The 26,139-nt window shown below is 49.7% G+C and overlaps 1 protein-coding gene across 1 annotated transcript in view; it reads left to right on the top strand.

The window, feature by feature from the left end:
• Positions 1–19,265: 19,265 nt before the first annotated feature.
• LOC126946861 (cytokine receptor-like factor 2) overlaps positions 19,266–26,139 on the top strand; it is a 29,442-nt gene continuing 22,568 nt past the window's right edge. The window contains exons 1-2 of the mRNA XM_050777577.1: positions 19,266–19,398; positions 23,881–23,983. Of these exons, the coding sequence (XP_050633534.1) occupies positions 19,320–19,398; positions 23,881–23,983 (182 nt within the window). The 5' untranslated portion in view covers positions 19,266–19,319. The remainder of the gene's footprint in view (positions 19,399–23,880; positions 23,984–26,139) is intronic.

Consider the following 26,139-nt stretch of genomic DNA (forward strand, 5'->3'; position numbering starts at 1 on the left):
GGGACAGAGCAAGAGTCCATCTCGAAAAAAAATAAAAATAAATACAGTCACAGATTCAGGTCTCCCTGACAAGGCTGCAGTAACGAGTGTGAATAAAGACGTACATCTCAAGATGCCCAGTGTTGAGCCACAGTGTTCTGAGGCCCTTGATCTCCGCAAGCCTTGATTTTTATCACAAAGCAGCAGGAACTGCAAGGAACGGTGTGTGCGATTCCGATCAGAGAGACTTTCGCAGACCTGCCACCAATGGAAACCTTCTCTTTCCTTCTGTCTCATTAGGAAATGTATTTGTTCACGTTAATTGATAAATAAAAACTGTGTGAAGTCCTAACATTTGAGACGGGTCTCATTGAACTTAGCTTCTTTTACCAAAGCTGAGGATGCATTCCCGTGACATCTCAAAAAAGAAAAAAAAAAAAAACAAGTTCCCAAAGTACTGGGATTACATATGGGAGGCACCATCCCCGGCTGGTTTTTTAAATTTTTATTTTATTTTATTTTATATTTTTTTGAGATGGAGTCTCACCCTGTCGCCCAGGCTGGAGTGCAGTGGCGTGATCTTGGCTCACAGCAGCCTCCGCCTCCTGGGTTCAAGCGATTCTCCTGCCTCAGCCTCCTGAGTAGCTGGGACTACAGGTGCCCGCCACCGCGCCCGGGTAATTTTTGTATTTTTAGTAGAGACGGGGTTTCACCATGTTGGCCAGGCTGGTCTCAAACTCCCAACCTCAGGTGATCCACCTGCCTCGGCCTCCCAAAGTACTGGGATGACAGACTTCAGAAGGCACCACCCCTGGCCGATTTTTTTCTTTTTTCTTGAGACGGAGTCTCACCCTGTCGCCCAGGCTGGAGCGCAGTGGCGTGATCTTGGCTCACTGCAGCCTCCGCCTCCCGGGTTCCAGCAATTCTGCCTCAGCCTCCCGAGTAGCTGGGATGACAGGCATGTGCCACCACGCCCGGCTAATTGATTGTATTTTAGTAGAAACGGGGATTGACCGTGTTAGCCAGGATGGTGTTGAACTGCTGACCTCAGGCAGTCCACCTGCCTTGGCCTCCCAAAGTGCTAGGATTACAGGCAGGACCCACGGTGCCTGGCCATTATTTTTATTTATTTTTTCCGAGACAGAGTCTGGCTCCCTCGCCCAGACTGCAGCGCAGTGGCGCGATCTCCGCTCACTGCAATCTCCGCCTCCCGGTTCAGGCCATTCTCCTGCCTCAGCCTCCCAAGAAGCTGGGACTACAGGTGCCCACCACTGCACCTGGCTAATTTTTTTTTTGTATTTCAAGTAGAGACAGGGCTTCTCCATGTTGGCCAGGCTGGTCTTGAACTCGACCTTAGGGGATCCACCCGCCTCGGCCTCCCAAAGTGCTGGGATGACGGGCGTGAGCCACCGCGCCCGGCCTTTGTTTTATGCATTTTAAGGAGACACATGAGATCTCAAGCAATATATGGAAGAAGTAACACTGGTTCTGTGCAGAAAGTCGGGGAAAACTTGAAGCAAGGAGGGGGTTCCCAGGTCACAGGTAGGTGAGAGACCCATGGCTATAGTCCTCTGAGTTTCTGATAAGCCTTTCCAAAGCAGGCAATCAGAATATGCATCTATCTCCGTGAGCAGAAGGATGACTTTGTATAGAAACGGAGGCCAGTGTGCCCAGAGCACCTGCTAGCTTGGGGAATTTTCTTTTCAGCTTAGTGATTTTGGCCAGGCTGGTGTCGAACTCCTGACCTCAGGTGATCCACCTGCCTCGGCCTCTCAAAGCGCTGGGATGACAGGCGTGAGCCACCGTGCCTGGCCTTACAGCTTGGTTTTATACTTTTTTTTTTCTTTTTTGAGATGTTGTCTCACTCTGTCGCCGAGGCGTGAGTGCAGTGGCATGATCTCGGCTCACGGTAACCTCCACCTCCCGGTTCAAGCGAGTCTCCTGCCGCTTCCTCCCAGGTAGCTGGGATTACAGGTGCCCGCCACCATGCCCGGCTAAGTTTTGTATTTTTCGGAGACACCAGGTTCACATTGTTGGCCAGGCTGGTCTCAAACTCCTGACCTCAGACGATCCGCCCGACTCAAATTTCCAAAGCGCTGGGATGACAGGCGTGAGCCACCACGCCGGCTCGTTTTATCCATTTGAAGGAGACATGAGATCTCAAAGAGAGAGGATAAAGGCCGGGCACAGTGGCTCACGCCTGTCATCCCAGCACTTCGGGAGACATACTGAGGCGGGCGGATGACGAGGTCAGGAGTTCGAGACCAGCCTGACCAACATCTATTAAACATCTACGCTAGTCTCTACTAAAAGCGCCGTCTCTACTAAAAATACTAAAGTGAGCTGGGTGTGGTGGCATTTTTTTTTTTTTTTTTTTTTTTGAGACAGAGTCTCGCTCTGTCGCCCGGGCTGGAGTGCAGAGGCCGGATCGCAGCTCACTGCAAACTCCGCCTCCTGGGTTCCCGCCATTCTCCCGCCTCAGCCTCCCAAGTAGCTGGGACTACAGGCGCCCGCCACCTCGCCCGGCTAGTTTTTTGTATTTTTTTGTAGAGACGGGGTTTCACGGTGTTAGCCGGGATCGTCTCTCGATCTCCTGGCCTCGTGATCCGCCCGTCTCGGCCTCCCAAAGTGCTGGGATGACAGGCGTGAGCCACCACGCCCGGCCTGGAGAATCCTTTAAACCCGGGAGGTGGAGGTTGCAGTGAGCCGAGATCTCGCCACTGCACTCCAGCCTGGGCAACGCAGCGAGACTCTGTCTCAAAAAAACAAAAAGACAAACAAACAAACAAAAACCATTGAATGAAAAAAGAAAGTCAGTCTGAGACAGCTACAGACCATAAGTGCAACTATTAGACATTCTAGAAAAGGCAAAACTGGCCAGGTGTGTTGGCTCACACCTGTCATCCCAGCACTTTGGCCGGCTGAGGTGGGCGCATCACCTGAAGTCAGGAGTTCGAGACCAGCCTGGCCAACATGGTGAAACCCCGTCTCTACTGAAAACACAAAATTAGCCAGGCGTGGTGGTGGGTGGCTGTAATCGCAGCTACTCCAGAGGCTGAAGCAGGAGAACTGTTTAAACCCGGGAGGTGGACGGTGCCGTGAACCGAGATGGCGCCACTGCACTCCAGCCTGGGAGACGGAGTGAAACTCCGTCTGAAAAAAAATAAATAAATAAAAAGCAAAGAATGGAGACAGTACAATGATCAGGGGTTGCCTGAGGTGACAGGGTGAGAAGAACCGTATAATAGTCGATCCAGCGTCACTCTGTGTGTGTGCAAACGCACAGAAGTTACACCAGCAACAAAGAACTCTAACATGGGCCGGGCGTGGTGGCTCACGCCTGTAATCCCAGCACTTTGGGAGGCTGAGGTGGGCGGTTGAGGTCGGGAGTTCGAGACCAGCCTGACCAACATGGCGAAACCACGTCTCTACTAAAATTACAAAACTTAACTGGACGTGGTGGCAGGTGCCTGTCGTCCCAGTTACTCGGGAGGCTGAGGCAAGAGAGTCACTTGAACCTGGGAGGTGGAGGTTGCAGTGAGCCGAGATTGCACCACTGCACTCCAGCCTGGGCGAGAGAGTGAGACTCTGTCTCAAACAAAAAAGAACTCTAATGTGAACCGTTATTGACTATTCCGTTCATAATATATCAGTATTAGTTCCTTGTTTGTAACAAGCATACCGTACAGGAAGCTGTGAGTTGGGGAGATGATATGTAAGAACTTTCTGTACTTTCTGCAAATTTTGCCGTAAACCTAAAAACACTCTAAAAATAGCCTGTATAAATTTTTTTAAGAAAACCACTTCGGTGATTTCCTTTCATACCCATTGTAGTTGCTTTCATGGATCTCACGGATTTCTGGTAATGATGTTTACATATTACCTATAGGAGGTTTTCTTTGGAGTAACTCCACACTTTTCCAAAAAAAAGGGCAGCTGATGGTAAATCAAGGGTAGGAAAATGGTTGAATAGAGAAGTGAAGGACCATTTACCTAATTATATTATTATTATTATTTTATAATAATAAAGGAATATGGCCGGGCACAGTGGCTCACACCTGTAATCCCAACACTTCGGGAGGCCGAGTTGGGCGGGTCACCTGAGGTCAAGAGTTCAAGACCAGCCTGGCCAACATAGTGAAACCCCATCTCTACCAAAAATTAAAAAAAAAAATTAGCCGGGCCTGGTGGTACACGCCTGTAATCCAAGCTACTTGGGAGGCTGAGGCAGGAGAATCACTTGAACCCGGGGGGTGGAGGCTGCAGTGAGCTGAGATCATGCCATTGCACTCCAGCCTGGGCGACGGAGCGAGACTCCATCTCAAAAATAATAATAGTACTACTACTACTAATAATATCCATCTGTTCGTCAACCCACCCACCCACTCAGTCACCCATCTATCCATCCATCCATCCACCCACCCATCCATCCATCCACCCACTCATCCATCCATCCATCCATCCATCCATCCATCCATCCATCCATCCACTCATCCATCCATCCATCTATCCATCCATCCATCCACTCATCTATCCATCCATCCGTGCATCCATCCATCCATCCATCCATCCATCCACCCACTCATCTATCCATCCATCCATCCATCCATCCATCCATCCATCCATCCATCCATCCACTCATCCATCCATCCATCCATCCATCCAGCCAGCCAGCCAGCCAGCCAGCCATCCATCCGTCCATCCATCATTATTATGACGCTTGTTAAGAGTTTTTTGATTTTGGCTGGGAATGGATCTGAGTTTCTGGAAAAAAATATAGATGTCAGAGGCCTCTTCAGTGACCAGAGGATATGTCACCTACGGATGGCATGAGGTGGGGGAGTGGTGGCAAGACACTGTTCTATGGGTCCAAGCTTTAAGCACTGTCTGTAGACCAAATAAAGTAGGACATATGTTCTCAGCTGGGGAGGTGAGCAAGACTTGTGTACTCACCCATCCCATCTACACATTCACCCACTCATCCACCCATCCACCCATTTCTCAATCCATCCATCCACCCACCCATCCACTCGCTCATCCTCTCATGTATCCATCCATCCATCCGTCCATCCATCCATCCATCCATCCAGTCCTCAGTCCATCCACCCACCCACCCATCCACTCACCCATCCTCTCATGCATCCGTCCATCCATCCATCCATCCATCCATCCATCCATCCATCCATCCATATATCCATCCATCCACCCACCCACCCATCCACTCACCCATCCTCTCATGTATCCATCCATCCATGTACCTATCTATCCATCCATCCATCCATCCATCCATCCCTCAATCCATCCATCCATCCATGCCCTCACCCATCTACCAACCCATCTATTTATCCACGACTAATCTACCAACCCATCCACCCATCCATCCATCTATCCATCCATTTACCCACCCACTCACCTATCTATTCATCCGTCCACCCACCCATCCACCCATTCCTCAATCCATCCATCCACCCACCCATCCACTTACCCATGCTCTCATGTATCCATCCATCCATCCATCCATCCACCCATCCATCCACCCACCCACTCACCGATCTATTCATCCATCCACTCATCCACCCATTCCTCAATCTATCCATTCACCCATCCATCCACCAACCCATCTATTTATCCACCAACTCAACTATCTACCCATCTATCCATCCATCCATCCATCCACTCACCCATCTGTCCATCCATCCACCCACACACCCACCCATCCATTTATCCATCCATCCATCCATCCATCCACCCACCTACTCATCCATCTATCCATCCACCCACCCACCCATTCATTTATCCATCCATCCATTCACCAACACATCTACCCATTCCTCAATCCATCCATCCATCCATCCATCCATCCATCCATCCATCCATCCATCCATCCACCCACCCACCAACCCATCTATTCATCCACCAACCCATCTAACCATCCATCCATCCATCCACTCATACATTTATCCATTCATCCACCCACTCATCCATCATCCATCCATCCATCCATCCACCAACCCATCCATTCATCTACTCAGTCATCTATCCATCCATTCATCCATCCAACCATCATTCATCCATCCATTCATTCATCTACCTATCCATCTACCCATCCATCCATCAATCTGTCCATTCATCTATCCATCCATTCATCTACTCCTTCCTCCCTCCACCCCTCATCTAACCATCCATATAACAATTTATTTATGTTTTATTATTATTATTTGAGATGGATTCTCACTCTATTGCCCAGGCTGCAGTGCAAAATTGCAGTCTTGGCTCACTGCAACCTCTCTCTCCTGGGTTCAAGTAATTCTCCTGCCTCAGTCTCCCAAGTAGCTGGGATGACTAATTTTTGTATTTTTAGTAGAGACGGGGTTTCATCATGTTGGCCAGGATGGTTTCGAACTCCAAACCTCAAATGATCCACCAGCCTCAGCCTCCCAAAATGCTGGTTTTACAGGTGTGAGCCACCACACCTGGCTCATATATCAATTTATTTATTCTGCCAACTTTTAGCCTCCCTGTGTCAGAAACAGAGTAGATATACCAAGCTCCTGGGAGGTGTAGACCCAGACTGATGGAGTTCAAATATATCAGTCTTCATTACTGTACTATTTGTTAATTTTGGTCTCCATGCAACCAGGCTTTAAGTTGTAATGTCATGTAATGACACTTTCTCATATCACAAATTAAAAGTGCTCTCTTCATTGAATCTTTTTTTTTTTTTTTTTAGATGGAGACTTGGTCCGTCACCCAGTCTGGAGTGCAGTGGTGCAATCTCAGCTCACTGCAACCTCTGCCTCCCAGGTTCAAGCAATTCTCCTGCCTCAGCCTCCCGAGTAGCTCAGACTACAGGCATGTGCCACCGTGCCTGGCTAATTTTTTGTATTTTTATTAGAGATGGTGTTTCACCATCTTAGCTACCTTGCTATAGGGTTTCACCATGTTGGCCAGGCCGGTCTCAAACCCCTGACCTCAGGTGACCCACCCGCCTCAGCCTCCCAAAGTGCTGGGATGACAGGCGTGAGACACCGCACCTGCCCAGCAGTTGTGTTTTCTGTTGCTTGTGATGTCGGCATTGACCACAGGTTCCTACCCCATTACCATGGTCTCCACTGACCTGTCCTCAGAGAGCGGGGTGGACAGGCATAGCCATAACATAAACCATCGTGGACAAGGTGGGTAACAGGTGTCCTTCTCTCTGGCATGTACAACCCCCTACCCTGTTCTACTCATGCAGTGTCTGAAGCCAGCTCTCTCTACAGCCTAAAAGGCTCTGGATCAAAATCCAACCTTGCCTCAAACAAATGAAATCACAACGGACTCCTCACATTATTCTGTGCTATAAAGCACTGCTGTGGCCGGGCACGGCGGTTCACGCCTGTCATCCCAGCACTTTGGGAGGCCGAGGCGGGTGGATCATGGGGTCGGGAGTTCGAGACAAGCCTGGCCATCATGGTGAAACCCCGTCTCTACCAAAAATACAAAAGTTAGCCAGGCGTGGTGGCGGGCGCCTGTAATCCCAGCTAGTCGGGAGGCTGAGGCAGGAGAATCGCTTGAATCCGGGAGGTGGAGGTTGTAGTGAGCCGAGATCGCACCTTGCACTCTAGCCTGGGTGACAGAGTGAGACTCTGCCTCAAAAAATAAAATATAAAATAAAATAAAATAAAATAAAACAAAATAAAACAAAATTAAATTAAATTAAATTTAAAAAAACACTGCAGTACTATGCACATAGCCATTCCCTGTGCCGGAGTGGCGAAACACTTTGGTTAGGGTTCCCTCTAACAGCAAATACTCCCTTTTTACATTGACTTGAACCGAGTAGCTGTAATAATCCGTTTTCAGGAACCACATGTTTCTGTGTCCATGAAAGATCCATGTCTCCAAACTACAATTCCTGAGTCTCAAAAGAGCCAAGGTGAACCCTGGTTGTCTTCTTTGACTTCAGATTGGCCTCTGTGGCCTGCCACGTCTCCCCTCGTTATCAGCCTACAATTGTCTCTGCTTCCTGTGTAAAAGTCCTGACATGACAGCTCCCAGAAGGCAACTGGAGAAGAAAGAGCTGGAAGCTCCAGTGACCCTGGGGTGTTGGGGACAATGGACAGTCGGGAGGGCTGGGGAATCATCACAGCAAGGTGGAGTCCACTGGCTTCGGCTCAGCAATTAATCTGATAGCAAACCACATTGCTCCCGGCAGCGAGCCCCTCTTTCTTTTCACGATTATAGAAAACAGCTAGACTAGAGATCAGAGATCACCTCACAATATACATGTTGACTCAATTCAATACAGAAAGTGTCTAACATTACGGTTAACGCATTGCCCTTAGGATCTTGAATTAATGCTAAGAGCCAAGTTTTTTTTTTTTTTTTTTTCCTTTTTGAAGTAACACTAGCCTGTATTTTATTTTTAAAAAATGTTTATTTATTACTTTTTTTGAGACAGAGCCTTGCTCTGTTGCCCAGCCTAGCGTGCAGTGGTGCGATCTCGGCTCACTGCAACCTCCGTCTCCTGGGTTCAAGTGATTCTCCTGTCTCAGCCTCCCGAGTAGCTGGGACTACAGGCGCCCCTCTTCCACCATGTCGGGCTAATTTTTTTTTTTTTTTTTTGAGACGGAGTCTGGCTGTGTCACCCAGGCTGGAGTGCAGTGGCGCGATCTCGGCTCACTGCAAGCTCCGCCTCCTGGGTTTACGCCATTCTGCCTCAGCCTCCGAGTAGCTGGGACTACAGGCGCCCGCCACCTCGCCCGGCTAGTTTTTTGTATTTTTAGTAGAGACGGGGTTTCACCATGTTAGCCAGGATGGTCTCGATCTCCTGACCTCGTGATCCACCCGCCTCGGCCTCCCAAAGTGCTGGGATTACAGGGTTGAGCCACCACGCCCGGCCCGGGCTAATTTTTTGTATTTTTAGTAGAGATGGGGTTTCACCATGTTGGCCAGGCTGGTCTCGAACTCCTGACCTTGTGATCCACCTGCCTCGGCCTCCCAAAGTGCTGGGATGACAGGCATGAGCCACCGTGCCAGGCCAGTAGACTTTAATAAACGGAGATGCCTATTGTGGAGAAAGCAAGGTGGGTGCAAATGCTTCACAGAGCCTTTTCCCCAACCCCCAGGAGAGCTGGAGTACACTTTGCCTCCCACTGAATCTGGGCTAACCCATGGTTTGCTTTGGCCAACACAATGTGGTGGAAATCTAGAATGTTCTGGTTCTATCAGCCTTCCAGCACAAATGGGCGGACTGTCAGCCCAGCTTCCACATAACGTAAGTCAACCATCTAGAAGGTTCCGCACCGAGTAAGTCTGCACATAGATGGATAGAGCCCTAGTCTAGCTCTCAGCTGACCTTCTGCCCAGCTTCCAGGTGAGCTTCCAAATCGATGGGCCACTGAGAATGTTCTGAATCTATTAAGTTTGCAGATAGATAGGGCCCAAGTCAAGTTCTCAGCTGACTTTTCACTCAGCCTCCAGGTGAGCTTCCAAATGAATGGGCTCTTGAGAATGTTCTGGACCTATTAAGTTTGTAGATAGACATGGCCTAAGTCAAGCACTGTCAGATGACATTCAGCCCAGCTTCCAGGTATGTGAAGGAGACATCTAGAATATTCTAGATCTATTCAGCCAGCAGATAGGCACAGCCCAAATCAGCTGACATGCAGTCCAGGTATGTGAAGGAACCATCTAGAATGTTCTGGATCTATTAAGCCAGCAGATAGGGACAGTCCAAGTCAGCTGACATGCAGCCCAGCTTCCAGGTATGTGAGTGAGCCATCTAGAATGTTCTGGATCCATTAAGCCTGCAGATACACACAGCACAAGTCAGCTGACATGCAGCCCAGCTTCCAGGTACATGACGGAATCATCTAGAATGTTCTGGATCCATTAAGCCTGCAGATACACACAGCACAAGTCAGCTGACATGCAGCCCAGCTTCCAGGTACATGACGGAATCATCTAGAATGTTCTGGATCCATTGAGCCTGCAGATACACACAGCACAAGTCAGCTGACATGCAGCCCAGCTTCCAAGTATGTGACGGAATCATCTAGAATGTTCTGGATCCATTAAGCCTACAGATACACACAGCACAAGTCAGCTGACACACAGCCCAGCTTCCAGGTATGTGAATGAGCCATCTAGAATGTTCTGGATCCATTAAGCCAGCAGATAGATACATCCCAAGTCAAGCCCTCAGCTGAACTTCAGCACAGCTACAAGACACGTGATTGAACCAACTAGAACACACCTGCCCAGTCAATCCACAAGTTCCCTCCAGCCCCAGTCAACACCATGTAGAGCAGAAGAACCTCCCAGCTGAGCCCTGCCAGCCCTCAGAATCACACCACGTAACAACAAGTTGGAGTTCCTCCATGCCTCTACGTTTCCAGGTTAATGTGTCACATGTCAATTGATAACCAAAACAATCCCGTCACTCAGGATTAGTAAAAAGCAATCTATGGAAGAAATTACAAAGGTCTTCTTAGAGTAGCGGTTCCATGTTGAGCTGCATCCGAAGAGATGTTTGATGGCTGCCATCCTCCCGTTTTCCTCCCAGCTTACTCATGGTCCATGCCTGCTATTGTGAAACACAAACAACACAATATTGGTTTGTGGTTTGGGATAGAGATGATGAAGAAACAAGAAGTGGGGCAGGTGGGTCTGTGTCATCTGCATGACAGACAAGGATGACCTTCAGAACCTACATAGAATAAGTTTCCACTCTGGAGTCCAGAAGGAAGGACGTGCTTTGCCTGCCCCTTCAGACCTTAACGCTCCCAAACGTATCTCCTTGTAAAGGGAAGAGCCAGAGCACTGAAGTGGCTGAAGAATTTCCCTGTGTTCGATAGGAGTTCTAAGTTTCCTTTCAAAGAGTTAATATGTCAGTATGTTCAATTGTTTGCCTTCTACTTTGAAACTTAACTTCCTTGTAAAGCAACCTTTTTCCACCACCTGCTCCACCCTGACTCATTCTGGTCACCTGCTCCACCCTGACTCATCCCAATTACCTGCTACATGCTCTGCCCTGACTCCCACCAAAGCACTGACCCTGTCACTCTTTAAATTAGCCAATCGGAATTAGTTTAGCCTGTGCAGTCTAACCCTAGCCAATAGGGGAAGGACACAACAACAGGGACCACATGCGTCAGGGATAAGAACCCCTTCCCCTCCTTTGTTCGAGTGCGCACTGGCCATTTTTCCATCTGTAAGGGTGCAGCCTTTTATAGAAGTACCTTGCCTTGCTGAAAATTAAAAAGAAAATTTTATATTTGAGTGTTATTCCTTTTGTGGCACCGAAACTTTATATATAACACCTGGCCACCGGGCATGATGGCTCATGCCTGTCATCCCAGCACTTTAGGAGGCTGAGGTGGGTGGAGTCACCTGAGGTCGGGAGTTTGAGACCAGCCTGGCCAACATAGTGAAACCCTGTCTCTACTAAAAACACAAAAATTAGCTGGGGTGGTGGTGGATGCCTGTAATCCCAGCTACTTGGGAGGCTGAGGCAGGATAATTGCTTGAACCCAGGAGGTGGACGTTGCAGTGAGCCAAGATTGAGCCACTGCACTCCAGCTTGGGTGACAGAGCGAGACTCCATCTCAAAAACAAACAAACAAACAAACACCTGGCATTTCATCTCGCTCTCCTAACTCCAGCAAACGTGTTTTTCCCGTGGTATCATCCTTCCCAGAGTCATGGTTTTCCCAGAGCCATCTAGAATGTTCTGGATCCATGTTTCTGCGTTTCAGAGGAAGGAGCTATGAAGCCTGGGGGAAACATGCTTAGTAATTGACAAGGAGGTGCAAGAGAACTGGGTGTGTTCCAAGTTCTCCTCAAGCATCATGGGTTACCCCGAAGAGCAAATATTCCTTTTATTAATTTAATTGAGCTGAGTAGCTGTAATAATCCATTTTCAGGAACCACATGTTTCTGGGTCCGTCAAAGACCTATGTCTCCGGATGACAATTCCTGAGTCTCAGAAGAGCCAAGGTGAACCCTTGTTGTCTTCTTTGACTTCAGATTGGCCTCTGTGGCCCTCCACATCTCCCCTCGTTATCAGCCTACAATTCTCTCCTCTTCATATGTAAAATGTCTGAAATCACAGCTCCCAGAAGGCAAGTGGAGAAGAGCTGGGAGCTCCAGTCACCCTGGGGCGTTGTGGACAATGGAGGGTTGGGAAGGGAGAGGAAGGGAGGTCTCTCAACTTTCAGTGGACATCTGGAAAAGGACGGAGACTTTTTTTGCTTGTCATGACTTGGTGGGGGATACTGCTGATATTTACTGCATATAGTCTAGAGATTTGCTCCACATCCCCCAATGCACAGGACGGGCCTCACAGCAGAGAACGATGTGGATGAAAATATCCTGAATGGAAATTGCTTCAAGGTTGAGAAACCCTCACTTAGTGTGAGAAATTCTCTTTATTTTGTGTTCTTTCTCTCTATCTATCATTCATCTATCTACCCATTCATCTATTCATCCATACTTCTGTCTTTTGATCTACATATCAATTAGTATCTATCTATTTATCTATCTATTCATCCATTCTTCTACCTTTCTATGTATCTATCATCTATCTAACCATTTATCCATCTATTCATCAATCTATCTATTTATCCTGTCTATCTACCTATCTATCTATCTATCTATCTATCTATCTATCTATCTATCTATCATCTATCTACTCATTCATTAATCTGTTTATCTATCTATGTATCTATCATCTATCTAATCATTTATCCATCTATTCAACTATCTAGTGATCCATTCTATCATCTATCTAGTATGTATCATCTAACCATTCATCTATCTATCTATCCATGCATCCATATACATATCCATCTATTTATCCATTCATTCATCTATCTACCCCGCCATTCTTCTATCTTTCTATGTATCTATTATCTATCCATTTATGTTTCTATTCATCTATTCTTCTACCTTTCTATCTGTCTATGTATCTATCATCTCTGTAACAATTTATCCATCTGTTCAGCTATCTATCTATCTATCTATCTATCTATCTATCTATCTATCTATCGATCTATCTATCTGTGTGTCTATCTATCATGTGTATTATCTATCTATCTATCTATCTATCTATCTATCTATCTATCTATCTATTTTTTGAGATGCAGTTTCACTCTGTCACTCAGGCTGGAGTGCAGTGGTGTGATCTCAGCTCACAGCAACCTCCGCCTCCTGGATTCAAGCGATTCTCCTGCCTCAGCCTCCCGAATAGCTGGGATTACAGGCGCACACCACAATGCCAAACTAGTTTTTGTACTTTTAGTAGAGACAGGCTTTCACCGTGCTGGCCAGGATGGTCTCGATCTCTTGACCTTGTGATCCGCCAACCTCGGCCTCCCAAAGTGCTGGGATTACAGGCATGAGCCACCACGCCCGGCTCTATCTATCTATCTATCTATCTATCTATCTATCTATCTATCTATTATCTATCTATCTATCTATCTATCTATCATCTATTTATCTATCAATCATCTATCTATTCATCTATCAATCCATTATCTATCTATGTATCTATCTATCATCTATCGATTTATCTATCAATCCACTATCTATCTATCATCTATCTATCTATCTATCTATCTATCTATCTATCTATCTATCTATGAATGAAAGACAGTGATTTACAATCAGGAGTGATTTCGCCCCCCAAAGAACACTTGGCAACCTCAGTGGAATTTTTGGTTGTCACAGCAAGAGCTGGGAGGTGCTACTGACATTTAGTGGTTGGACGTCATAGATACTGCTCAACATCTTATGATGCATAGCACGGCCCACACAACCAAGAATTATCCAGCTAAAATATCACTAGGGCAGAGATCGAGAACCCCTGGGTAAGGGAGAGGCCCAGGCTGGCTTTGGGGACTTCTTCCTTTATGCCTGAAGGTCCCCAATCCAAAAACCTTCCTGACCACAGAAATGAACAGTTCTGCCTCTGCCCTTCCTCCCCCTCCACTTCCCTTTTCCTTTTCTATTTTTTCTTTTCTTTTTTTTTTTTTTTTTTTTGAGATGGTGTCTCACTCTGTCACCCAGTTTGAGGTGCAGTCACACGATCTCGGCTCACAGCAACCTACACCTCCCGAGTTCAAGTGATTCTCCTGCCTCAGCCTCCCCAGTAGCTGGGATTATAGGCACCTGCCACCGTGCCCAGCTTATTTTTGTATTTTTAATAGAGACGGGGTTTCACCGTATTGACCAGGCTGGTCTCAAACTCCTGACCTTGTGATCCACCTGCCTCAGCCTCCCAAAGTGCTGGGATTACAGGTGTGAGCCACCGCGCCTGGCTTCTCTTCTTTTTTTTTTTTTGAGAGGGAGTCTCACTCTGTCACCCAGGCTGGAGTACAGGGGCGCGATCTCGGCTCACTGCAAGCTCCACCTCCTGGGTTCAAGTGATCCTCCTGCCTCAGCCTCCTGAGTAGCTGGGATTACAGGCACCTGCCACCACACCTGGCTAATTTTTTTTTTTTTTTGTATTTATAGTAGAGATGGGGTTTCACTATATTGTCCAGGCAGTATTGAACTCCTGATCTCAGGTGACCCACTCACCTCGTCCTCCCAAAGTCTTGGGATTACAGGCGTGAACCACTGCGCCCGGCCACTTCTCTTTTTCCCAGCGCTCACCATGACCGTGTCCAGGGCATACATACTTATTTCAGCTTCCTCTCCTCCTACAGAACGCATTTTTCATGAGGGCAGAGAGTCCTGTCTGTTTTTAGGCCAACCTCTTTTCTCTCTCTCTCTGCAGACTTGCCTGCTTTGGATATAAGAGCATCTATCATCCAGCAGTCACAGTGGACATTGACTGGGTGCTGAGATTCGAACAACGCTCAATCTTTTATGCCTATTGTCGCTTTGTCTCTCGGAGCCAGGTCATATTATTGTCACCTCCCCAGTGCCTGGGAGATATCAGACCCTCCAGAACTGTATCTTGAGTGAGTATTGAATGAAGCCACTTCTGACACCTGTAGGAGAAGAAGTTGTGGAGGGTCCTGGGCAAAGATGGTTCCTTTTCCTTTGTTTGTTTGTTTGAGACAGAGTCTGGCTCTGTCACCAGGCTGGAGTGCAGTGGCGCGATCTCAGCTCTCTGCAACCTCCACCTCCCGGGTTCAAGAGATTCTCGTGCCTCAGCCTCCCGAGTAGCTGGGATTGCAGGCACCCGCCACCATGCCTGGCTAATTTTTCTAGTTTTTTCAGACGGACTCTCGCTCTGTCGCCCAGGCTGGAGTGCAGTGGTGCGATCTCGGCTCACTGCAATCTCCACCTCCCGGGTTCACGCCATTCTCCTGCCTCAGCCTCCAGAGTAGCTGAGACTACAGGTGCCCGCCACCATGCCTGGCTAATTTTTTGTATTTTTAGTAGAGACAGGGTTTCACCGTGTTGGCCAGGATGGTCTCAATCTCCTAACCTCGTGATCCACCCACCTCGGCCTCCCAAAGTGCTGGGATTATAGGCATGAGCCACTGCACCCGGCCACACCCAGCTAATTTTTGTATTTTTAGTAGAGACAGGGTTTCACCGTGTTAGCCAGGATGGTCTCGATCTCCTGACCTCGTGATCCGCCCGCCTTGGCCTCCCAAAGTGCTGGGATTACAGGCGTGAGCCACCATGCCCAGCCTATTTTCTTTTTTTTTTGAGACGGAGTCTCGCTCTGTTGCCCAGGCTGGAGTGCAGTGACTGGATCTCAGCTCACTGCAAGCTCCGCCTCCCGGGTTCACGCCATTCTCCTGCCTCAGCCTCCCGAGTAGCTGGGACTACAGGCGCCCGCCACCTCGCCCGGCTAGTTTTTCCTATTTTTCAGTAGAGACGGGGTTTCACCGTGTTAGCCAGGATGGTCTCGATCTCCTGACCTCGCGATCCGCCCGTCTCGGCCTCCCAAAGTGCTGGGATTACAGGCTTGAGCCACCGCGCCCGGCCCCAGCCTATTTTCATTCTTAGTAAGGATCACTGGGCACCAACCGCCAAGAGCACATCTGTGGACAGAAATATTAGCGGTGGCCAGGCACGGTGGCTCATACCTGTCATCCCAACATTTTGGAAGGCCGAGGTGGGCGGATATCCTGAGGTCAGGACTTTGAGACCATCTTGACCCACATGGCGAAACCCCGTCTCTACTAAAAATACAAAAATTATCCCGGCGTGGTGGCAGGTGCCTGTAGTCCCAGCTACTCAGGAGGCTGAGGTAGGAGAATCCCTTGAACCTGGGAGGTGGAGGTTGTAGTGAGCCAAGATCGCGCCACTGCACTCCAGCCTGGGCAACAAGAGCAATACTCTGTCTCAAAAAAAAAAATAAATAAACAAAACAAAAACAAAAACCGAAAAAACAGAAAAATAGGCCGGGCGCGGTGGTTCACACCTGTCATCCCAGCACTCTGGGAGGCTGAGGCGGGCGGATCACATGAGGTGAGGAGTTCGAGACCATCCTGGCCAACACGGTGAAACCCCGTCTCTACTAAAAATACAAAAAATTAGCTGGGCGTGGTGGTGGGTGCTTGTGGTCCCAGCTACTCGGGAGGCTGAGGCAGGAGAATGGCGTGAACCCGGGAGGCGGAGCTTGCAGTGAGCTGAGATGGTGACACTGCACTCCAGGCTGGGCGACAGAGCGAGACTCCGTCTCAAAAAAAAACAAAAACAAAAACAAAAAAACCCAGAAAAACAAAAAATTAGCCAGGTGGTGGCAGGTGCCTCTAATCCCAGCTACTATCCAACGTGCTACCATCCAGCGTTTATGGTGTTACGAGGACAATGGCTATAATCTGAGTCCCTTGGTCCGGGAAGCTGGTCAACGGCGAAGGTGAACTCTGTATTTGTCCGAAGACAGATGAGCTGTGCAGTCTCTGGATGTCCAGGCCAGCTTTGGGTGCAGAGTGCATCACAGAGTGCTGACCACACAATTGTACACTCATCCAAGAGTCCCATCGTTCAGCAGAGAGCAAGAATCCCAGGCTTAGAAAGTTAGCCTGTCATATGCTTTTTTGGTGGTTGTTTTTTGAGACAGAGTCTCGCTCTGTCACCCAGGCTGGAGTGCGGTGGCGTGATCTTGGCTCACGGCAACCTCTGCCTCCCGGGTTCAAGCGATTCTCCTGCCTCAGCCTCCCGAGTAGCTGGGATTACAGGCGCGCGCCACCATACCCAGCTAATGTTTGTATTTATTTATGTATTTTTTTGGTAGAGACAGGGTTTCCCCATGTTGGCCAGGCTGGTCTGTGATATGTTTTCAAGAAAAGCTCAGGCCAGGTGCAGTGGCTCACGCCTACAATCCCAGCACTTTGGGAGGCCAAGGCGGGTGGATCACTTGAGTACAGGAGTTTGAGACCAGCCTGGTCAACGTGGTGAAACCCTGTCTCTACTAAAAATACAAAAATTAGCAGGGTGGGTGGCGTGCATCTGTAATCCTGGCTATGAGGGAGGTTGAGGCAAGAGGATGGCTTGAGCCCAGGTGTTTGAGGCTACGGTGAGCCCTGATTGCACCGCTGCACTCCTGCATGGGTGCCAGACCGAGACCCTGTCTCAAAGAAAAGGAAAGAAAAGCCAGGCACAGAGGCTGACGCCTGTAATCCCAGCACTTTGAGCGGCTGAGGTGGGCGGATCAGCTGAGGTCAGAAGTTTGAGACCAGCCTGGCCAACATGGCAAAACCCTGTTTCTACTGAAAATACAAAAATTAGCTGGGTGTGGTGGTGGGTGCCTGTCATCCCAGCTACTCGGGAGGCTGAGGCAGGAAAATCGCTTGAACCCGGGAGGCGGAGGTTGCCGTGAGCTGAGATAGCGCCACTGCACTCCAGCCTGGGGGACAGATTGAGACTCTGTCTCGGAAAGAAGAAAGGAAAAGAAAGGGAAAGGAAGGGAAGGTAGGGGAGGGGAGGGGGTAGGGGGAGGCAAAGGGAGGTGGGGAGGGGGAGGGGAGGAGAGGGAAGGGGTAGGTGGAGGGGAGGGGGAATGAGGTGGAGGGGAGGGGAGGGGAAGGGGGAGGGGAAATGGGAGGGGAGAGGGGAGGGGAGGGAAGGGATAGGTGGAGGGGAGGGGAAGGGAAAAGGAGGTGGAGGGGAGGTGAGGGGAAGGGGTAGGGGAGGGGAGGTGAGGGGAAGGGGTCGGGGAGGGGAGGTGAGGGGAAGGGGTGGGGGAGGGGAGGTGAGGGGAAGGGGAGGGGGAAGGAGAGGGGAGGGAAGGGATAGGTGGAGGGGAGGGAGGAGGGAAGGAGGTAGAGAGGAGGGGAAGGGGGTGGGGAGGGGAGGGGGAGGGGGAAGGGGAGTGGGGAGGAGATGGAAGGAAAGGGATAGGTGGAGGGGTAGGGGAAGGAGGTGGGGGGGGAGGGGAGATGAAGGGGGAGGGGGAGGGGGAAGGAGGTGGAGGGGAGGGGAAGGGGGTGGGGGAGGGAAGGGGGAGGAAAAGGGGAGGGGAAGAGAGGGGAGGGAAGGGATAGGTGGAGGGGAGGGGGGAAGGAGGTGGAGGGGAGGGGAGATGAAAGGGGGAGGGGAGGGGAAGGGGGAAGGAGGTGGAGGGGAGGGGAAGGAGGTGGGGGAGGGGAGATGAAAGGGGAGGGGAGGGGAAGGGGGAAGGAGGTGGAGGGGAGGGGAAGGAGGTGGGGGAGGGAAGGGGGAGGGGAGATGAAGGGGGAGGGGAAGAGAGGGGAGGGAAGGGATAGGTGGAGGGGAGGGGGGAAGGAGGTGGAGGGGAGGGGAGATGAAGGGGGAGGGGAGGGGAGGGGGGAAGGAGGTGGAGGGGAGGGGAGATGAAGGGGGAGGGGGAGGGGAGGGGGCAAGGAGGTGGAGGGGAGGGGAGATGAAGGGGGAGGGGAGGGGAGGGGGGAAGGAGGTGGAGGGGAGGGGAGATGAAGGGGGAGGGGAGGGGAGGGGGGAAGGGGGGAGGGGAGGGGAGATGAGGGGGAGGGGAGATGGGGGGAGGGGAGGGGGAAGGGGGAAGGGGGAAGGAGGTGGAGGGGAGGGGAAGGGGGTGGGGGAGGGAAGGGGGAGGGGAGATGAAGGGGGAGGGGAAGAGAGGGGAGGGAAGGGATAGGTGGAGGGGAGGGGGGAAGGAGGTGGAGGGGGAGGGGAGGGTGAAGGAAAGGAAGGGAAGGGCTCAGCTCAGCCCTGTGTGTGGTAATCCTGACCCTGGATTGATTGTGTGTGTGTGTGTGTGTGTGTGTGTGTGTGTGTTTGACAAGTGTATCTTTTAAAATCGAGCGTCACTGTGCTTCCTGCCTGTAATCATTTCCCTAATTTCCTTTCTGCCTTTTTGAAATCGAGGGTGACCTCTGCTTATGAGTCATGAGCGATCTGCTAGTGGCAGGTTCCTGAGGACCTCACTCTCCACTCCTGTTTCAGGCATGGGACGGTTGGTTCTGCTGTGGGGAGCTGCTGTCTTTCTGCTGGGAAGCTGGATGGCTTTGGGGCAAGTAGCAACAGGTAAGCTTTCACCACCCGCCTGCATGAAATATCCTTTATTTAAGTGCCCTCTTCTTGTCCTATTTTGGTTTGTGGTTTCCTTTGCAACCAGGCACTGTTTGTTTTGTAAAACTTAAACAATGAGTGTGAAAGTTTCTTTTTTCTTTTCTTTTCTTTTTTTTCTTTGATACGGAGTCTCGCTCTTGTCGCCCAGGCTGGACGGCAGTGGCACGATCTCGGCTCACTGCAACCGCCACCTCCTGGGTTCAAGCGATTCTCCTGCCTCAGCTTCCCAAGTAGCTGGGATGAAATGTATTTATAAGTAAATACATGAATAATAACTGTATTTATTGCTCCTGGAATATCCTCTGCTTATATGCACTTTCGGTGGCCAAAACTAGGAACTGTATGTGTGCGTGTGTGTGTTTATCTATGATTGATTGATCAGTACATATATTCATGTTAATCTATCCATCAATTTATCTCATCTATCTTTTCCCATTCATCATCCATCCATCCATCATCCATCTATTATTCATTGATCCATCCACCAATATATCCATCCACCCATCCATCAAACTATCCATCCACTCATACATTCACCCACCCATCAACCCACCCAGCCTCCATCCACCCATCCATCCACCATCCACCCATCTATTATCCATCCATCCATCCATCCATCCATCCTCCCTTCCACCATCCACCCATCAACCCACCCAGCCTCCATCCACCCATCCTTTCATCCATCCAACCACCCATCCATCCACCATCCACCCGTCATCCATCCATCCATCCATCATCCATCCATCCATCCATCATCCATCCATCCATCCATCATCCATGCATCCATCCATCATCCATCCATCCATCCATCCACCATCCACCCATCATCCATCCATCCATCCATCCATCATCTATCCATCCATCCATCCATCATCCATCCATCCATCATCCATCCATCCATCCATCATCCATCCATCCATCCATCCATCCATCCATCTATCCATCCATCCATCCATCATCTATCCATCCATCCATCCATCATCCATCCATCCATCCATCCACCATCCACCCATCATCCATCCATCCATCCATCCATCATCTATCCATCCATCCATCCATCATCCATCCATCCATCATCCATCCATCCATCCATCCATCCATCCATCCATCCATCCATCCATCCATCCATCCATCCATCCATCCATCCATCCATCCATCCATCCATCCATCATCCATCCATCCATCATCCATCCATCCATCATCCATCCATCCATCCATCATCCATCCATCCATCATCTATCCATCCATCCATCCATCCATCATCCATCCATCCATCCATCCATCCATCCATCCATCCATATGCCAACACATCCATCCACCCACCCATCAAGCCATCCATCTACCCATGCATTCACCTACACTTTTATCCATTTATCCATCCATCCATCCATCCATCCATCCATCCATCCATCCATGTACACATCTACATATCCATCCATCCATCCATCCATCCACCCACCCACCCACTCACCTATCTGTTCATCCATTTATCTATCCATCCACTCACTCATTCACCCACCTATCTACCCACGCTTTCATCCATCCATCCATCCATCCATCCATCCATCCATCCATCCACCATCCATCCACCATCCATCCATCCATCCATCCATCTATCCACCATCCATCCACCAATACATCCATCTACCCATCCATCAAACCATCCATCCACCCATGCACTCAGCCACACTTTCATCCACTCATCCATCCATCCATCCATCCATCCATCCACCCATCCACGTGCACATCTACATATCCATCTATCCATGCATCCATCCACCCATCCACCCATTCATCTATGTATCTGTTCATCCATTTATTCATGCATCCAGTCACCCATCCACCCACCCATCCACTTGCCTTCCATCTATACACCCACCTGTCCATTGATTCATCCATCTACCCATCAATCCCTATCTATCTGTGTCTATCTGTTTGTCTAACTATTTCTATCATCATCTATATAATTCTATCTATCTAACATTACTATGTATCTATGTATCTATGTATCTATATATCTATGTATCTATCTATCTATTTACCTATCTATCTGTCTATCTCTATCTATCCTCCAGATACCTCCACTTAAAACCCAACATGATAAGGTTCACTGTAGCCTGTCTTTCCAAACCTGTAATTCACTTCTTTGACAGTGAGAGACTTGGCTGCCATTATCCAAAATATCATTGCATGTTTGCTGAATTCTAAAATATTCCTATTCTCCATGTTCGGAATTACAAACCCAGACCTCTTGAAACGTCGAAGCTACTGAAGTCTAAGCAACCTTCCAAGCAAAGATAGAAATACTTCTTTAGAGTTGGTCCATTTCTGTTATTTTATTTTATTTTAGTTTATTTTGATACGGAGTCTTGCTGTGTCGCCCAGGCTGGAGTGCAGTGACACGATCTTGGTTCACTACAACTTCTGCCTCCTGGGTTCAAGCCATTCTCCTGCCTCAGCCTCTTGGGTAGCTGGGATTACAGGTGCCCGCCACCACGCCCAGCTCATTTTTTGTGTTTTTAATAGAGATGGGGTTTCACCATGTCGGCCAGGCTGGTCTTGAACTCCTGACCTCAGGTGATCTACCCACCTCGGCCTCCCAAAATGTTAAGATTACAGGTGTGAGCCACCGCACCCAGCCGGTCCATTTCTGAAGTTAGTGTGTATGGTGTTTTGAGAAAGACAGTCAGGTGGATCAATGGGGACAGTTTCCGATGCCACCTTAGGTATCCACAGGGGATGTGTCACTGGATACATGACTGATGCTCGTATCTGTGCATGGCACTAGTGGGCAAACATTACCTTTTGCAAAAACAAACAAAAGCAGCCAGGCATGGTGGCTCATGCCTGTCATCCTAGCTGAGATTTGGGAGGCTGAGGCAGGTGGATCACGAGGTCAGGAGATCGAGACCATCCTGGCTAACACAGTGAAACCCTGTCTCTCCTAAAAACACAAAAAATTAGCCAGGCGTGGTGGCGGGCACCTGTAGTCCCAGCTACTCAGCAGGTTGAGGCAGGAGAATGGTGTGAACCTGGGAGGTGGAGGTTGCAGTGAGCTGAGATTGCACCACTGCACTCCAGCCTGGGCAACAGAGTGAGACTCTGTCTCGAAAAAAAAAAAAAAAAAAAAAGAGGCAACTATAATTGTACCCTTGTTGACTTGTCTCTGAGGTTTTTGCAAAGGGTAAGGTCCACCCACTAGTGGCTTGTGCAGATATAAGCGTCAATCGTGTATCCAATGACACATCTTCTGTGGATATGTAAGGTGGCATCGTCTCTTCTGGACCAGCCTTTATGTATTCTGCAGCTCTTGCTCAAGGAATTAACAGGTAACCCGTGCACACAAACCTTGGTTTTCTCTGTCCTTTGACTTTTTATTCGTTATTATTTTTTGAGACGGAATCTAGCTCTGTCTCCCAGGCTGGAGTGCAGTGGCACAATCTCGGCTCACTGCAACCTTCTCCCAGGTTCAAGCGATTCTCCTGCCTCAGCCTCCTGAGTAGCTGGGATTACAGGCGCCCACCACCACACATGGCTAATTTTTGTAGTTTTAGTAGAGACGGGGTTTCACCGTGTTGGCCAGGGCTGCTCTTAAACGCATGACCTCAGGCGATCCACCTGCCCCAGCCTTCCAAAGTGTTGGCATTACAGGCATGAGCCACTGCACCCAGCCAGACCTCTGTTCTTTTATTTTTTATTTATTTATTTATTTTTGAGACGGAGTCTCACTCTGTCGCCCAGCCTGGAGTGCAGTGGCACAATCTCGGCTCACTGAAACCTCCACCTCCCGGGTTCAAGCGATTCTCCTGCCTCAGCCTCCCGAGTAGCTGGGATTACAGGTGCCCACCACCACGCCCGGCTAACGTTTTGTATTTTTAGTAGAGACGGGGTTTCTCCGTGTTGGCCAGGATGGTCTCGATCTCCTGACCTCATGATCCGTCTGCCTCGGCCTCCCAAAGTGCTGGGATGACAGAGGTGAGCCACCGCGCCTGGCCAGATCTCTGTCCTTTTAAACCAGCATCTCCTTCTTAGGACAAAAGTGCTGGCTTCATGCTGTCAGTTTCCAGCTGTTTTTAGAGTTGCCTCGCCGGGCGCGGTGGCTCACGCCTGTCATCCCAGCACTTTGGGAGGCCGAGGCAGGTGGATCATGAGGTCAGGAGATGCAGACCATCCTGTTGAATATGATGAAACCCCATCTCCACTAAAAAAGCAAAAAATTAGCCGGGGGTGGTGGCGGGCACCTGCCATCCCAGCTACTCGGGAGGCTGAGGCAGGAGAATCGCTTGAACCCTGAGGTGAAGGTTGCAGTGAGCTGAGATCGCGGCACTGTCCTCCAGCCTGGGCGACAGAGGGAAACTCTGTCTCAAAAACAACGATAAATTAAAAAATAAAATAGAGTTGCCTGACAGTGAATTTCCTGCATCTGTTTGTGTCTAGGAGAAGGAGTACAGATTCAGATCATCTACTTTAATCTAGAAACGGTGCAGGTGACATGGAATGCCAGCCACTACCCCAGGAGTAACCTGAGTTTCCACTACAAGTAAGTGGGCCCCACCCTGGAAGGCAAACCCCACAGCCCGGGGCTCAAAATAGCTCTTCTGAGAGCCGTCAGCGATTGGGAACGCCACAGAACGAAAGTGTGAAGCGTCACACTCGGCAAAAGCCAGAATGTTTGTTCTGTGAAACCCTCAGCCCTCACCACAACCGCAAGCTCATCGCCCCAAACCTTCTTGCCAAGGGATGGCTGACTCAGGCTCAAAATCACCTACCTTCTTTTTGTTTGTTTGTTTGTTTTTGAGTCGGAGTCTCGCTCTGTCGCCCAGGCTGGGGTGCCGTGGCGTGATCTCGGCTCACTGCGACCTCCGCTTCCCGGGTTCAACCGATCCTCCTGCCTCAGCCTCCCGAGCAGCTGGGAGGACAGGCACCTGCCACCACGCCCGGCTAATTTTCGTATTTTTAGTCGTGTTGGCCAGGCTGGTTTCAAACTCCTGACCTCATGGGATCCGCCTGCCTCGGCCTCCCAAAGTGCTGGGATGACACGCGTGAGTCACGGCATCCGGCCTGAAAATCACCTAGATTATTAACGGGAGATGAAGAAAGAGATCTGTTCACCCAGGGCTGTGGGTGAACTTGAAATCTTATCTGCTAGGCAGCCGGGGAAGGAAACATTCAGTCTCTGAAACATGTCACAGCCTTACCCGGGGCTGCCTCCACCTTTGTGTCTGCCTGATGTGACTATTTTTTTATTTTTACCTTGGCTTAGTTGGACACCCAGAAGTGTGCGTGTCAGTGTTGGAGGAACGGTTTTTGCAATACCTTTAGTCATGGGTGGTTGATTCTTCAGTTTGATAGCAAAACAGATAAACGGGAAAGTGTACAGAACACAGGGAAATTTTAAAATGAAGTCACTCGGAAAGTGAGACTCACCGCGGGGAGGCCGAGGTGGGCGGATCACCTGAGGTCAGGAGTTCAAGACCAGCCTGGCCAATATGAGGAAACGCCATCTCTACTGAAAAATACGAAAATCAACTGGGCGTGGTGGCAGGTGCCAGTAATCCCAGCAACTTGCGAGGCTGAGACGGGAGAATCGCTTGAACCACTGGAGGCAGAGGTTGCGGCGAGCCGAGATCGCGCCACTGCACTCCAGCCTGGGTGACAGAGGGAGACTCCGTCTCAAAAAAAAAAAAAAAAAAAAGGAAACAATTCCTGAGCCAAGAATTCCCCGGACATTGTTGACGAGGAATAAGCCACTTGGTCTCACTCTGGGTGACAATTTTTTTTTTTCCCTGTGCAGAAAAACCAGAGTGATAGGTGATCTTGGCACATTCTTTTATTGTTTTGAGACGGAGTCTCGCTCTGTCACCCAGGCTGGAGTGTGGTGGCGCGATCTCGGCTCACTGCAAGCTCCGCCTCCCGGGTTCACGCCATTCTCCTGCCTCAGCCTCTCGAGTAGCTGGGACTACAGGCGCCCGCCACCACGCCCGGCTACTTTGTTTGTATTCTTAGAGACGGGGTTTCCCTCACGTTGGCCAGGCTGGTCTTGAACTCCTGACCTCGTGATCTGCCCGCCTCGGCCTCCCAAAGTGCTGGGATGACAGGTCTGAGCCACCGCGTCTGGCCATTCTTTTACCGCAAAGGCCCTCCTGAAAGCAGGGGTCTCCTAAGGTGCCATAACAAAATACCATACGCTAAGCAGTTAAGATCAACTGTTATTCTAGTTCTGCAGGCCAGAAGTCCAAAATCAAGGACAGGCCTCTCCTCCCTTCACAGGCTCTAGAGGAGGCTCCTTCCTGCCTCTCCCACCTCCTGGGGGCTCCAGGCGTCCCTGGGCTTGTGGCCGCATCACTCCAGTCTCTGCCTCCGTCTCCACGTGGCCTCCTCCTCTGTGTCTGTGTCTCCTCTTCTGTCTCTTAGAAGGGACACTTGTCATTCCATTTAGAGCTCATCCTAATCCAGGGTGATCTCATCTAAGATACTCAACTGAATGACACCTGCAGAGACCTTATTTCTAAATGAGATTCTATTCACAAGTCTACGGGTTAGGACATGGACAGATCTTTTGGACGTCACCATCCCAACCCACTGCAATTGTGTCTGGTTCTTTCTGGAGGCTCTAGGGGAGGCTCCTTCCTGCCTCTCCCAGCTCCTGGGGGCTCCAGGCGTCCCTGGGCTTGTGGCCGCATCACTCCAGTCTCT

The sequence above is a fragment of the Macaca thibetana genome, chromosome X, assembly GCF_024542745.1.
Source record: "Macaca thibetana thibetana isolate TM-01 chromosome X, ASM2454274v1, whole genome shotgun sequence".
NCBI lineage: Eukaryota > Metazoa > Chordata > Mammalia > Primates > Cercopithecidae > Macaca > Macaca thibetana.